The 14,737-nt window shown below is 51.3% G+C and overlaps 2 protein-coding genes across 2 annotated transcripts; one reads left to right on the top strand and one right to left on the bottom strand.

Annotated features, from left to right (window-relative positions):
- Window positions 1-2,075: 2,075 nt before the first annotated feature.
- LOC100908862 (stress-activated protein kinase JNK) lies at window positions 2,076-6,955 on the bottom strand. The gene is made up of 6 exons (XM_029113246.1): window positions 6,729-6,955; window positions 4,551-4,730; window positions 4,167-4,324; window positions 3,843-3,979; window positions 2,936-3,650; window positions 2,076-2,801 (listed from the first exon to the last, which is right to left on the bottom strand). The coding sequence occupies exons 1-6, from the start codon at window positions 6,822-6,824 to the stop codon at window positions 2,678-2,680; spliced, it is 1,410 nt and encodes a 469-aa protein (XP_028969079.1). The 5' UTR covers window positions 6,825-6,955; the 3' UTR covers window positions 2,076-2,677.
- Window positions 6,956-10,371: 3,416 nt separating this feature from the next.
- On the top strand, window positions 10,372-12,221 carry LOC108865211 (SET and MYND domain-containing protein DDB_G0292140-like). Its single transcript, XM_018642020.1, has 2 exons — window positions 10,372-10,551; window positions 11,175-12,221. Exons 1-2 carry the CDS (start codon window positions 10,372-10,374, stop codon window positions 12,219-12,221), a joined length of 1,227 nt encoding a protein of 408 aa, XP_018497536.1.
- Window positions 12,222-14,737: the final 2,516 nt, after the last annotated feature.

Raw genomic sequence — 14,737 nt, 5'->3', positions numbered from 1 at the left:
CGGTCGCGACTCGGAAACAGGGGAGGAAGTTGGGAGGCAGAAGAGTAGGCGGCTGGGGAGTCGGTCGTGGTGGCGGTGGTCGTGGAGTCTGCAATAAATTACCTCTTGTCCTGCCGCTGCCTCCCTGACTGCCCGCTTGCTCACTCTCGCTCTCCCGGTCGCCATAGATCCTGCTTTGGGCTCCTTTCCCCCCTCGTAGCCGTCGACATCCCGCTGTCGGAGACTAACCGCACATAAGTTAGCTCCTGCAAAGTGTCTTCTCCCTTTTGCTTCCCACCCATTCGAATGAGCGACTTCCTTACGTGTGTTGGAGGCTCGAACTTCGGGCTCGCGATGCTCTGCGGCCTGCGTTGTGCAGATCTATGCATGCTTCTCTGGGGCGTTCCGAGTCGCATCGCCGAGGTGGAAAAAAACACGATCAGTTTTTCCAGATTCTGGGTCAGGGTCGGGGATTCCGCAGGATATTCTTTCCGGCTAGTCAGGTTCAACTGGGCGAGGGAACGTGAGCAAGCATACCATAGTGTAGTCGTGGCTCCCGTTCTCCACGCATGCCGTTCTCTAGGAATCGGCACCGACGTCAAATTTCTCGATCCCATGACAGTGACATCTGCATTATTCTGGGCTGTGTGACTGACTGAGCGAGTTTTGTGGCACAGGATCCCTAAATGGTAATATGTACCCGGATACATTGTCGTCGGTCTGAAAATTTTTCAAACATTGATACTCACACGAGCGTGTCAACTTCGGTAAATAGCAGAAGTTTCCCGTATAGATTGTGGATATTCCACGATTAAGGCGGAGGTGTTCTCCCAATACTCAACCGCTCTTCTCATCGTTTGAGATAACTTGCCGCTTTTCCATCTTCACCGCAGATGATGATCTTGACTTTTCCTTTCCGCGGTAGCCAGTAAATCACCCGCGATCCTCCCGAAATCAGGGGCAAAGACGTGAGGTCGTCTGCTTTTCAAGGAAATCGGAATCCAGCTTTCAATTCGCCTACGATGTCTATTGGAGGAGAGATTGAGCTTACATGCGTGACACCATACCGTAGCTCGGACTCGAGTTCCCTCTTATTCCTGCATGCAGAAACGGATCCTTCCATCGAGGGGGAGAAGCGAACGATCGAATCTTCTATCAAAGGCAAGGCTCAAGATCTCTGTCACGTTATGACACCTTTATTCAAAGGGATTGACATATCTGTGTTTCCTCCACCGAGTCCTCCTAGACGGAGTTATTCGAATCTCCTGTCCGCAGCAACGTTCACGGGATGCATCCGACGGTGTTGCGGCATTCGCTCTGAACGCCTTCATTCTTCGATACCCGTTACTCCGAGAACTCTATACAGCCCCGCCTCGTCGCTGTTGCCGCAGGAATATGCGTTCGTATGATCATACAATATTTGGGAATCGATCTGTTTTTTCCACGCCTACGTCTGGCGGGATTCTGAGAGCTTCTCACCGACTTGCGGATAGTCGTTCTATGTACAGTGCATCGCAAATCAAAGTGAGCGAACATAAGATCTCCTGCATACGAAAATGTGGTCCTGAGTGTGTTCGTGTGAGGCTGTGAACGGGTTCCCCAATAAAAGGTGTCTATTCCTAATTTGTCGATCCCACGTGTTCGTATGTGCTTACAAAATTATTGTATCTCCCAGAAGGTGAACTCGACTTGAAACAAAAAGCTCGTGATTCCAACCCTTCTGAATGTAGCAATGGACGGAATTTCGATTCCTGTTCCAGTCTTTCTAGCTAGAAAATCAGAATCCTCGAATGTGACTATGGAACTTTTCGGAAAAAAACGAATTCCGGAATCTTGAGCTCACCGGGCTCTCACGAGATATTGCACAGGGAGTCTTTAGTCGCTACGAGTTCCAACTCCGATGTCGGCTGTTGCCATCGGGTGAGCCCAATCGTCTAGGGACATCGGCGAACCCTTGAAACATTTGACACTCCTCCCAGGCGCTCAGAAGAGTCGACCGTGAGGGAGGGCTTCGGACGGGGGATCTCTCGTTCTACATATGATATCACGGAATAAATTGGACTTTTCACCACCAAAGTCCTTATTGACTGCGGTGACTACAATAGATTCACTAGATCACGTGTTTCCGATCAACTAGCGTCAAAACAGTGAGTATCGGTGATGCGCAGTCGCATGCGCATTTCTAAAGGAAGATCCTAATCGTCAGTGCTTCGCTCTAGATATTCTGATGGTGCAACCGGTGGAAACATTTTGCGGTGACCGGTGGCGTATTTGGTCCAATTGGGGCCCCGCGGCTAATCGGAGGCGAAGCTTCTTCGATCTCAAGAGCTCAAGTGTGATCCGCCCGGGGGCGCGCTTGGAGCCCGAGTCCCTCCTGCCTACTAGTTCCGCCATTCGTGTGCACACCCGATCCAACTCTACGTAGGTGACAGCTAGCGGAACCGCTAGCTCTAAAGCTGAGCACTGCGTTCGTGGTCTGACGCCTCGGGATTTTTCCGAGCGCATCTTGCCTTTTCTTGATCACATCGTTGCGAGAAGTCGAGCGAAACACCTCGAAGACGACAACAAAAACACCACCTCTGGATTAAGTCCCCGATGGGGATAAGCTCCCCCGAAGAGCTTTTTGGTACGATCCCAACGATCGAAGAATCGAGATTGAATCCAAGTCTCGGACGATACTTCCCAATCGATCGTTGAATCACTGGTATTGCATGACCTCGTTGAAGATGAGCTGCTTCCATTCGTCTATTGAGTGTTCCTGTTCGTCGATGCTGTGATTGTAGCGTTGAGGTGCGGGGCCGTTCACTTCCTCTTCTTCGTACCTATCGAGTGGAACCAAGTTTAATGCTGAAGCTTCGGCGGATTCATTTAGTGGTGATCCGGATAGAAATCATCGCCGAGCATGTAATTCAATAGTTCAGTGAATCTCTAACTCAGCGAATTCTCGGCAACTCACCAAATTTTGATGTAGGGGTGAAGCAACGCCTCATCGACGCTGATACGTTGCTCGGGATCGATCACGAGCATCTTCGAGAGGAGATCTCGAGCGTGGCTGGATTTCTGACGACCTTCTGGCGACTGATCCACGAAGCTTTTGTCGGGAAAAAGCTCGTCCATGCTGTAGCCTTTCTGGAAGTCTTTCGCCTCCACATACATGCGGACGCTGTCCCCCAAACGAGCTCGGAAGTCTTCTGAAGGCGTTCCCAGCGAAGCCGTTATGATATCCCATTGATCGATGTGATCCCGACCCGGGAACAGCACGGCTCCTCGGATCATCTCGCCCATGATGCAGCCAACAGACCAGATGTCAACATTCTCCTTGTAACCCATGCCCAGGATGACTTCGGGAGCTCGGTAATAACGCGTGACGACGTATGGAGTCATGAGGAAGCTCTCCTTGCCTGTCGTCCTCGCGAGACCGAAGTCGAGGATTTTGAGTTTGCATTTCCGGCTCACTACAATGTTCGAAGGCTTCAGATCACGGTGGATGATGCCCGCCGAGTGTAGATGTTTCACGCCGCAGAGCATCTGGTAGATCAGAAAGGACATCCTGTCATGATCAAGGTCAATCTTGATAACTTGGCACAAGTTGGCTTCTAGTAGTTCCATGACGAGGTAAACATCGTTGAAATCTGCGACGCAGGTCTGTGGTGTGAAAGCGTTCAAGAGCCCTGGGGAAGGAAGAGAGATGAATTATTCCTCATCAGACTCATCTCGAGTAAAGTTTCCCGGGAGTCCTCGGGAGGAAGCAAATTCATATTGAGAGTCTCGATGACTATGTCGGCAAGAATCGAACGCAACATATCGGCGGTTGCATAAGCGATGTCACGTCATGGATCAACGATAGTGGAACGCGTCCTCACCAATGATGTTCTTGTGTGACACCAGTCGCATGAGCTTGAATTCGCGATAGGCTCGTTTTGCGTGAGTAGGGTTTTGGAATGGTTTTGAGAGCTTCTTTATGGCGACTTCTCGTGAAGTTTCGACGTCGAACGCTTTGCTGGAAGGACGAAGTGAATGATCGACGGAGACATCCATGGCTCAAGATTGTGATGGGGCGAACGCACGTGTCCGATAATGTCGATGTTGAGATGCGACACATTTCTTTCCCGGGTTTAAATTCTCGCAGGCTCAAGTTGTTGACGAGCTCATTCCATGACGAGTAGAGTCGGAGAAACTTCACTCACCAGACGATTCCTTGGGCGCCGGCGCCTATAGGTTGTAAATCCTGATATCGCTTGAGAACCGTGAACGTGGTGTCTCCGAGTTCGACTTGGTAGAAGCGAGTATCATTCTCGTTCAAGTCCATCGGCTCCCCATTGTTGTTGTTATTGTTCGCATCGCCCTGGAATTATTGCAGTGTATGAATAAATAATTTGACCTTGCGAGAGTTGTCACGTAGTGTTTTGGCATGGCGATTTACGATGTGTCGTCAACATGACGATACTATGACAAACGCATCTGTCCTGCTCAGTATTGGTCGAACCAAGTCGTGATATGCCAGGATATGAGAATCATCGAAATTTCTCAACCCGCGTGAAAATCCCGATCTACTCTGGACCTAAGGGAACATACTCCAGGCTTTGTCCCGCGTCCTGCGGGGAACATATTTGGGCTCCGCGCAGATCTGAGTTGCATATACTCACATTGTTCAAGTTAGAATTGTTCAAAGCGTTCATGGAGCCTTGTGACGAGGAGGTGAAAAGAACCTCCTGCGGAGTCAACTTGTCCGGAAGACAGCTGGGTCGCTCCTGTGAAGGAAAAGTGCGCGTCAGAGGCTGCTCCCTCGCGTTATCGACGAGGTTTTTCTTGGCTCTGGGTGCGATAAGTGCTCAGTTTTTCGAAACAGTCGTCAACCTTCGGATTCTTCGAATGCTCCCCCTTTTCCAATTTCACTGGGTAGCTGAAGACAGGTGCAGTGCGATGCGGTGCCCCAGACTCCTAGACTGCTCTCCAATGTTATCGGCTTTCGAAAGATTCCATTCACGGCATGATCGCTATCTCGATGGGCAATACGCAAAAGATAGTCTGGCGTACCCGAAATAGCTCGTCGACCTCAACTATCCAAGCGTATATTAAACCAGTCGAAAGTAGCAACGTTATTCCGTTTCTTGAGTACTGATCGACGACCAGATCTTGTCTTCTCACGAGATTGCGAAGGGACACTTGATCACTCACAAATCGAGAATCGCTCCGTATGAGCCGCAGTATGCGGTTCGCTCACGGACTGCGAGTTCTCCCCAGTGCCTACGCGTGATGCTGAATGCGCGAAGCCATCGCACTACTATCACCTTTTTCCCAGAGAACAGAAGCTATAATAATCTTTTGTTTACTTGTTTCCGCTGTTAGCAGATGACAAGGGTCCGAGTGAGGAAGGCCACTTGCCACCAGTGGCGATCAGCTGTCACGGCTGCGTGTGATGTGAGCATTCAGACACATGTGCGCGGAGTTCGTCATTCATAACAGCGTACTTAAACGCCGCCCGGCTCGCATTCGACGACGTGTGGCTCCTCCAGCCGTTCTTCGATGGAATTATTGAGCGGAATGTGGAGGTCATGCGCGCGTTCATCTACAGCCACCCGAGCCGGTTACTGTCTAGAAGCAGACAAGCGATACCTGCCGTCGGCAGCTATCGATCGCGAGACACCGATTCCTGCGGTGTCGTCACGACAGCGAGAGCTCCGGCCTGGTGTGTGGACTCTAAAGTGGGAGTAGGATAGGATACGATACATCTCGACATCCTATGCTCCAGCCAAAGCGGACCGATCCTCACGGAAACAAGGGAACGACGCATGGGATAAACGGATGCGGCAGCGGTTGTGACAATGCTGGTCACTTGCATATCCGATTGTTAGCTACCAGTCGCCCCAGACAGCCAGAACGCTTTCCTCCTGACCGCCTGCTCGTCGGTGTCTGTTCCTGCCGAACTAGCGGAAACGACGGCTGCTGCGCGAGCTGTCTGTCCATGGAGAATAGCGGCGCCGTGCTCCGCCCTCGACGGCGCCTTCAAGTCTGGCTCAATCGATCCGCGGGAGCGACGTGCTTCAGGGCTCGGTTTCCAGGATAGGACCGAGTCTCGCGCTTCACAGAGCGAGTCTGTCCAGCGCTCTTTTAAAATCCGGCGAAATCAGCGAAAACTTCCTCGCGGCAATGGTTAGAAAGAGAGCAAATGAATGATTTTTTCAGCGATAGTTTCCTAGAAGAGGAGCTCCGATCCCTTCCGAGTATTGCGCAGCATCGAAGACCCTCCTCAAAGTCGAGGATTGTTCCCCTTGACAGACTCAGGATTTGATACAGAGCGAGGTCAATAGAAGTGACTGAATACGGTGGTCAAAGTCGATGCCTCGATCAGTGCAAGCGAAGGGACTCAATTCCACGCTCGGACCCCGCGGCGCGGCGGTAGAAAATACGGCTCACATTCAACACACCTGCTTCTGCTGCGCAAGCAAACGTGACATTTATCAATTCATCCGAGCCGGGCGTCGGATTATGCGCATCCGAGACTGACACGACGGCACAAACACAGACACACTTACACCGCCACTGACAACAAATCTGACCTTGGTGCTCAGTCAGATCACTAGCTGCTCTTTGCTTTCGCGGGCGCTTCACCGATCCGGTCGATCATTTCATACCGGGCCCTCTCTGAACTTCACGTCGCGGATCGGGCTCGAGATCGAAGGATCAGATGATTAGGAACAGGCTCAAGTACTCGCCCCATCCAGCGAGGAGATCCGTTTGTTTTTCACCTTTTCATCGCAGAGCTGTTTCGCTAATTCGATCAGAGCGACGGCCTGATCGAGCTGACGAAGTTTCCTCTGAAGATTCCCTGCAGCTCCCTCCATGGAAGAGCAGGAGTAGCACCAGAATATCGGAGAGCAACTGGTTGGTCAGACACCTATCCGTGAGCTCCACCCGGTCGCTCGGCCTCACACAGCTGAGAAGAACATGCTGCCCGACCGCGCTTGACCGGAGTACTTTTTACGTGGGAACGTAGCTTTCTAGCGATCGACTCTGGCGCTAGTGTCAGCGATACGGCGCGTCGTGACGTCATGGCATCCAGCTACCATTGGCATCGCAGTGGCTTTGGCTGCGGTGAAACGGGTGCAGAATAAGCTTTCGGGAGATTCGGAGGTAGGTACCTACCTTCACTGTCATCGTGGCTCCTTTGACAAGAGCTCGGAGCGTTTGACCGCGTCTGATCAGACTCTGTCCGCGATGTTGTCGAGGGCCCAGGGCCCGGTGACTCATCGTCGGGATTCCCTCGCCACATCGAGAGAGTGGATCGGTAGACGGTTCCGAGAATCGCACGCAACGCTCCGTGGACAGGAGGACTTTTCGTCCCCGGAAGCTCTATTCGGGAACGCGACCGTCCAAGTTTCGGAATACGGTATTGGAGGCCCTGTGATCGCGTGCGATGAGCGCGATCCAGCCGAGTTTCCGTTGTATGCTCTCCGAAGCTTGAGGACCCTCTCCCGAGGGCCTCGAGGGCCAATTCCGACACCGGCTAGTGCACCGCAGAGTAGCCATCGGAAAGAAACCCGACTCCGGAGACACCAAAGGAACCGGATTTCTTACCGCGCTGAATGACTTATATAACTCCGAGTACTGAGCTTTAGAATCTCGGAGTTCCCTTCGGCGACCCTTCCTCTCTATTGGTCTAATGGACACAAGAGTCGTCGACTCCCGGATTGACGGACGATAGTGAGCGCAAGCAAAATCCCTCATTGCTGTCCGAATATATGATACGCGGTTCATCTCGACGTAAACGGGCTGACAAGCTCAGGAAATGGTGTGGAGATTTCTGTCAATAAACGGACAGCGAGCTGAATTAGTCTGCAACGCTCTGACAGCAGCTGGCGCGCGAAAGTCAAGGCAGGTCGATGAAGTTGGAAACTTGTTCGGAGCCCGGTGACTCACCGCTTCTTATCGAAGCTTGCCAGGTACTGTAGCTTGATGGCTGGCCGTCAGTCACCGCTGCTCCAGTCAAAGCAAGGCGAGGCAACAATGACGACCGCCACTGCACTACCGCCGATGACTCATCCGTGGGCAGCGCTGAAAAACGCCGCGAGAGCGATGCCCGTTTCACCTCATGTTTACGGTCTGAAGCGCTTCGTTCTTCTGCCACAGCACCGAAGTCACGCAATGTGGAGTTTCTTCGGAGTTGCCTGCGACGGATGGGATCGTCACTCGACCAAGATCGCCGGACAGGAATCGGGACGCTGTGGACTTGACATCGGGTAATCAAACCAATTAGAATCGATGACTTCGCTGGTCGATTCCAAATGTTTCTATCAGGGACTCAATGTGGTGTACTTCATCATGTCGTATGGAAATGATTCCCTCCGCACAAAAGGTGCACGGCTCAGCCCTAGCCGTTCCTTGCGGAAAATGGGAGCCAGAGATTGGCTACCTGCACCAAGTCTCTGCATCGAACGTTCTCTCACTCGAATCTGAGATTGATTGGATGACTTCCGCGGGCATCGAGCCGCGAGCCGGAAAGAAGCTTTTTCGATCATTAACTTTCTCGATGGAATAAGATCGCAAAACGCCCTCCTGCGAGCTCTATGAGTTGAAGTTTTGAATTCGGTCAATCCTGCCCCCGAATTCCCTCCCAGAAGTCGCTCGCCAGACAACCCTCCACTCGATCATATACCAGGATCGGAGATCTGTCTGCGAATTCCCGCGTTCTCCATACAGGTCCTAATAGGAGTTATGCGTGGTGCACCCCGTACCTCAATGTGCTGTTCGACGAGCTCCTGTCTCACCATATTATCGTCCACGAAAACACCGTCGTCACGCTGACTGTCTTCGGATAGGGAGGAACACTCGTCTGATGTCAAACTCGTCGATTGTCCCTGGCGGGCCGGGGTTGCGTCGAGGTAGAAGCGATTCCGGAAGCCGAGTGCTTTGTAGGACTTCTGGGATTTGCTCTCGGGCGTGGGACACTGGCACAGTAGAAGCCAACGGAGAGATGACCATCGCATTGTAGCGAGGTCCTAATACATGGCTTTCGGGGAATGCAGCACTCTTTTCACCACGTCGATCGGCTCGGACTGCTCCAAAAATATTAATTTGAACGTCTGGTCGGGTGGCAGACCTGCGGACGGTTCGGCCGACTTCTGAGTCATCAGCTGTTTCAGCAGCTCCGAAGGCGAGGGAAGCGGAACACCATCCTTTCTCGTGGCAGAAGTTCCCTCACAGTCGTTGCTTTTCAGTCGGCCGACCCGTCCGGAACCACGCAGGCTGCCTCCACCTCGCGATCTGACAGTGAAAGTCTTTCTCTAGTTCAAGCCTCTCTCGATTCTAAGATCTCTAACATTCACGTTCGATATGATGCCTCTCCCAATTATGAGCATGTCTTATGGGAGCCTTCTGGAAATTGCGTCCGACATTTAAAAAAACTCTCTCGATCAGAAGCATCCCTCTCTTAGAGGCCCCACTATGTCACAAGGCCCGCGACACATCAGAGGTATCCGAATGTGCATGGACGAGGCTCAACTTCCATCCAGCGTAGAGAGAGAAGATTTCATAGTCGCGTCGGGAATCATTTATTCGTTGCGAATGAATGAGCGGGAACGCACGCTATGATTTGTCCATGGAAACATTGAAATCATAGAAGCCTCTTCCTGGGAAGAGCCAGCCTGCCTCCATTATAAACCTCTGACAACCGGGAGTCGCATCCAGAGGAGCCACCCTCCATGGCATACCTCTATCATACAAGCCCTCCGAGGCGCAGGGGCTTATATCGGGAGGAAAAGGAGGAGTCGAGGTCGACGAGAACTCTGCTGCGAGTGCTCAAATGGTTCAGGTACGCACTGAGTATCAGGGCTGGAGTCTGTCAAGGTGAAGAGATTTATTGCAAGTGGGCATTTATCTCGGAGTTGTTCACTAATGCTACTAGTGTAAGCCGGGGAATGGCCGAGAAGATCACCTGAGTGTATCACAAAACTTTGGGTCTACAGCTCCTAATGGGCCTCGTTCAGGTCGGCCATCATGTAGGGAGCACCGACTCTCCTCACCATCGTTCATCGAGCTGCCGATGGTGCCTGTCTCAACAGCCTAGAGCCGCCTTCTACTCGGAGGAGTTCGCGAGAAGAGAGAGGAATGTTGGACGGCAGGACGGTCGATTTCAGAGATGAAGGACCTTGCGTAATGACTAGTGACCTGAGGTGGTAGGCCTCGACCGAAAAAGAGTCATTGTCATTCGAGTTATGCTCATTACTCATCATTGCATCTGATGGGAAATTGGGTGCCTGAGGAGTTGACGACATTGATATAACTACACTCAGTAGGCTGACTCGGATCAACGACGAAGTTTTAAGTCCCTAAATTGACGCCTGTCGAGATCGTCATACTTAAAGAGATTCCCGATTGGAATACCGAAACTTCATGCTATCCTTCCGGAAAGGAGACGTAGTGCATTCCGACGAGCCATACTCAGCAGTGGTCAGCGACAGTCTCCTCGGTTCCGTTTGTAGCTGTTGCTTCTCGGAGTTTCCTCGCAACAGAGCGAACTACAATCGGTGCTTCGGATGTGGAACGGTGACCTATTGCTCGACAGCATGTCAGGTGAGTAGAATCGCTCGAGGCAACTCAGGAGAGGCGCCTCCGAATCGATAACTTGGGGAAGACGGATCCCGCTGCGAGCCAATTAGGCTGCTAGGAGGAACGATTTCCAGAGGCCGAGCTGACCTTCGCAGAGGGTTAATGCGTGGAAAAATTCTTGCATTCGCTCCGAAGTCGGGAGCGCCCTCCGCGCGAAGATCTGCAACGACGTGAAGAATTCCTGCAATAAAACGGAATCCCTGGTGTCAACTCGGGCAAGGAATTCCGAGCTTGCTCTCGATTTTGGATATTCACGCTCACTGTGAGTCACAATGTCTACCCACTAATGATCTCATGCTATCCGGGCGAATGGCATCACACAAGCAGCTGTATGGGCTGCGCAAGTGTTATTCGGAATGACTCGCTTCTTCGTCATGAATTTCCATGCCACGACTGGATTTCGATTGTTGCGAATTTCCCTCCGTCGGGGCTGAGTGCCGCGAATCCTGAGGGAATCTCTGTGGGTACAACTCAATGGGGCCGAGCGGGATCTGTTTTCAACAATTCGGGAGCTACTTCCGCTAGGGATATCGATGTGCCGAACGCCGTTGGACTCATGGTTCTCTCCGTTTAACCCTCTGAAACAGCTGGAAGATGCAGACGACCACGAAATCGAGTGCAGAATCATGAGCACCTCTTCTGAGCAACCAGATGAGTACACCCGTCTGATTCTCAGAACCGCAGCTCGATACTCGAGAGAACGAGATATCGGACAACATACCATCGGAGAGTACTTCGGTCATAGGAGAATTTTCGATGATTTGATGAGCCATATCGACGACATTGGGGATGACGATCTCTTAAGACATTTCGATTACGCGAAAATCATTAGAAAGATGCTGAGGAGCTCCGAGACTCACATCAGCGTGGAACTCGTAATGATCATCATCCTGAAGCTATGCATCAATGCTCATAGCATCATTGACTCGGATTCGGGAACTGGGAAGTCGCTGGGCGCGGCCGTATATCTCGCTGCCTCCATTATCGACCACACCTGTGAATGCATCGACGACTACATCCAGTTATTCGATGGGAAACGAATCTACCTCAAAGCGTTGAGAGACTTCAGCGTCGATGATCCCCTACAGATACGCACTCATTATATAGCGCTTGACTATCCTTACGGGAGGAGGCAGAGATTGCTGCTCTCAAAGTATTATTTCAAGTGCAAATGCAACCGGTGCCTGATCGACGCCAAACTCCCAGGAACCCGACTTTTGGAGGACCTTGAAAGCTTCCTGTCTATGCCTGCCGACGACAGCTGGTGGGATGCAGCTCGGGAAGTGTTCCCATATTTTTCCCAGATACCGGTCACGAATTCTTACCACCACATTCTGTTGAAGAGACTTCGCAATATTTCATCCGGACTCAGCTGTTTCGGAGAAGCGAGTGCTTTCGGTTACATGGCTCTAATAGGAGCCGCTTCGGTCCACGAGAAACAACGGATTCTCTACCATCTGAGTTACGACATGGCAAGGAGCGGCAGCAATCATCCTCGAAGCGAGAACTACGCCATTTTCCGCCGCATACAGAAAATGACTATCGAGCTCCTCGAAGACATCTTCCACAAAAATCACCCTCTCGTCCTTTCGATCCGAAAATTGACTTCACTGAAACGAATAAAAAGCTCTTGACGCGCGGCTGCGCCAACTCTCTCATTGAGCCTGCCTAAGCGAAGGTTCATGGAGCGCCGCCATCATGAACAAGGTATCGATGTAAAGGATCGTTTCCGCACAAGAATGGCCGGGGCCTCATTTCGAATTCTTTCGGAACAACAAGACTCACAGGGAGGGCATACGGTTACCGAACGAAGGGCAATCGCCCGGTGTCAGACCACTTCGTCGCCAACCAGATACCTTGCTCGAGTCACCCTCGATATCGTTTCAATTTTCGTACTCTAAGATACTGATGTTCTTGGGAAGCGAAGCTGAGTAAGATATGTTTAGTCCTAGGTTCTTGCTTATCCAAATATTCGAGAGTGTGCCTAGATTCCTGACCGACTGCTCTCCGGGGAGAGTTCCGTTTCTCTGAAGATTCCCTGGAACAGGCGCCCGCGTGCCTCCAAATTCTGCTGGTTCTCCGCATTTTAGTTTATTGAATAGGATCCGATGATTCATGAAATCTCTCGTGCGCTCCGTGTGCCTTGTAGTAGGGTTGCCGCGGGCAGAGGAGGCAGCCCGCTTTTAGCTCTCCTTCGCAAGTCCCCAGCCGCGATTCTCGCCACTACTGGATGGTGTTTACCATACGCATCTGTGAACACTTCCACCGTGGACCTGTGGTGATCCCTGAACTTCTGATGGTACTCATGCGAGGACTCGTTGGCACCGAATAAAATCAGATAGACGTAGATACCGTAGGAGATCCTCAGTCGATCAGCGACATCCCGACAACCTTCGAGGGCTGCAGTTCCGTAGGCGTACGCCGCCTCGATGCTGTTGTGTTTATCGCAACGGAAAATTTGGAATAGTAATCTATACCTGTGCTTGTGGGAATTCGGGATATTCCTATAGGTCTTCTCTAATGCTCTCATTCCCTCCCTACGCTCCGAGTTCATCGGTAAGTCGAGAAGGCGGTCCAGCTCATCGACGAACTCTGACTGCGGTTCGTTGGACTCCTCGACGCATCGCTTGCATTCGCAAGTAAAACAATAATTCCGTCTTAGAATTTCTTGGCGTCGACGATAAGATTGCTGGGTTGATGTGTCAGTCGTTCGAATTTCTAAAGAATTCGACTCGCTGAAATCTTCGAAGGCTCTGAAAAGTATTCGATTTCCGCAGAAGAATTGGAAAATATCGTTTCTGAATTCGCAGGTGTGATCCATCTTCGAGCCGCCGAGGTAAACAGCCTCGCCCAGAATGAAATCATTGGCGTGATCGCAGTACTTAACTCGATGCGAGTTGATGAGTAGCTTCAGTGTGATTTCGAAGAGAAGACATTTCGACAGGTGGTGTCCGAGACTCGAGAACGAGTCGACCAGTCTGTCGCAGCTCTTTCGGAATCGTTCCACATAGGTCGGAGGGAAGTCGTCGATGTGTGATATTAGATCGTCAAAAGTTCGTCGATGCTCGAAGAAGTAGACGACATGAGGGGAACTCGCTTCTCTCTCGTCCGAAACCCTCGCCAGAGTTCTCAAAACGAACCGGTCCAGCTCGAGAGCGTCCTCGGGGAAGACTTGGAGGAAGACGCATTCGAGAACATGATGTGGAGCATCTACATCCTGCGCATGGAAGCATGGAGAAGGGTTCCTATTACTCGACGGTAGCGAAACCTGTGCATTCTTGAGAGTTTCTCTTCTTTGGGGATTTCCAAGGTATGCTCACCCGACATTCAGATGAGCAGTAAAACACCTTTGAGCAAGTTTCACATTTGCATGGTAGAATACAGAAGTGAGCAAAACACCGATTACAGGTATCAAGCAACCTCTCCGCCCGTACCACGCTCGCGTAGGGTTCCTCTTCGTATACGATATCGCCTTTGCGGAAGCTCAGCATTCTTCCGAGTGTCTCGCGAGCTTTCGTTATCGAATTTTGTCGAGAACTCGCCTATGGTCTCGAGAAAACCTTTGAAGAACTCTCGAATAGGATTTCCTTTTCATCTCTCGATCAAAAAGGTGCATCGGTGAAGTTGAGTTCAGTCGACGGCGGAATTTCTGTGTCCCGTCTCCGCGGAAATTTTCCGAGTTCGAACTGTGTTCGAGTCCCCCTAGAGAAGACTAGGGGTTGAGAAGTCCCCTTCGACAACGATGTTCAATGGTCGACGCGAGAGCATGAAAAATCCTGGCCGCGAGGGGAATAAGAATGGAGCCGCGATTCTGTGCGGCACCCCGAGTTCAGCTTCAGAGGAGCACGATGGGGTCTTCCGCGAGCGTCATCCAGATCAACACTTACGCGTCGAATTTAACTTTTGTTTCACTCAAGAAGATCTGGATGAAATTACATATGTCTGCTCGGAGAACTACGACCGTGTGGATAGAGATCGGTCCGTTTGCGAGAAGCTTGTGCAGATTGTGAAGAAGAAGGACAAGAGCACGCATTTGATCGCTGTCTGTGGTCCACAGTGGATTAGTGCGCAAATCCATCAGGGTAAAGATGTTATGTTTTGGCGAAGTTCGGAACCTTGATAATCGGTTTCTTCAGTGGCTCATACAGAG

Source organism: Galendromus occidentalis, unplaced genomic scaffold, assembly GCF_000255335.2.
Source record: "Galendromus occidentalis unplaced genomic scaffold, Mocc_1.1 scf7180000076476, whole genome shotgun sequence".
In the NCBI taxonomy this organism is placed as follows: Eukaryota; Metazoa; Arthropoda; class Arachnida; order Mesostigmata; family Phytoseiidae; genus Galendromus; species Galendromus occidentalis.
This window is presented reverse-complemented; position numbering and strand designations above follow the sequence as displayed.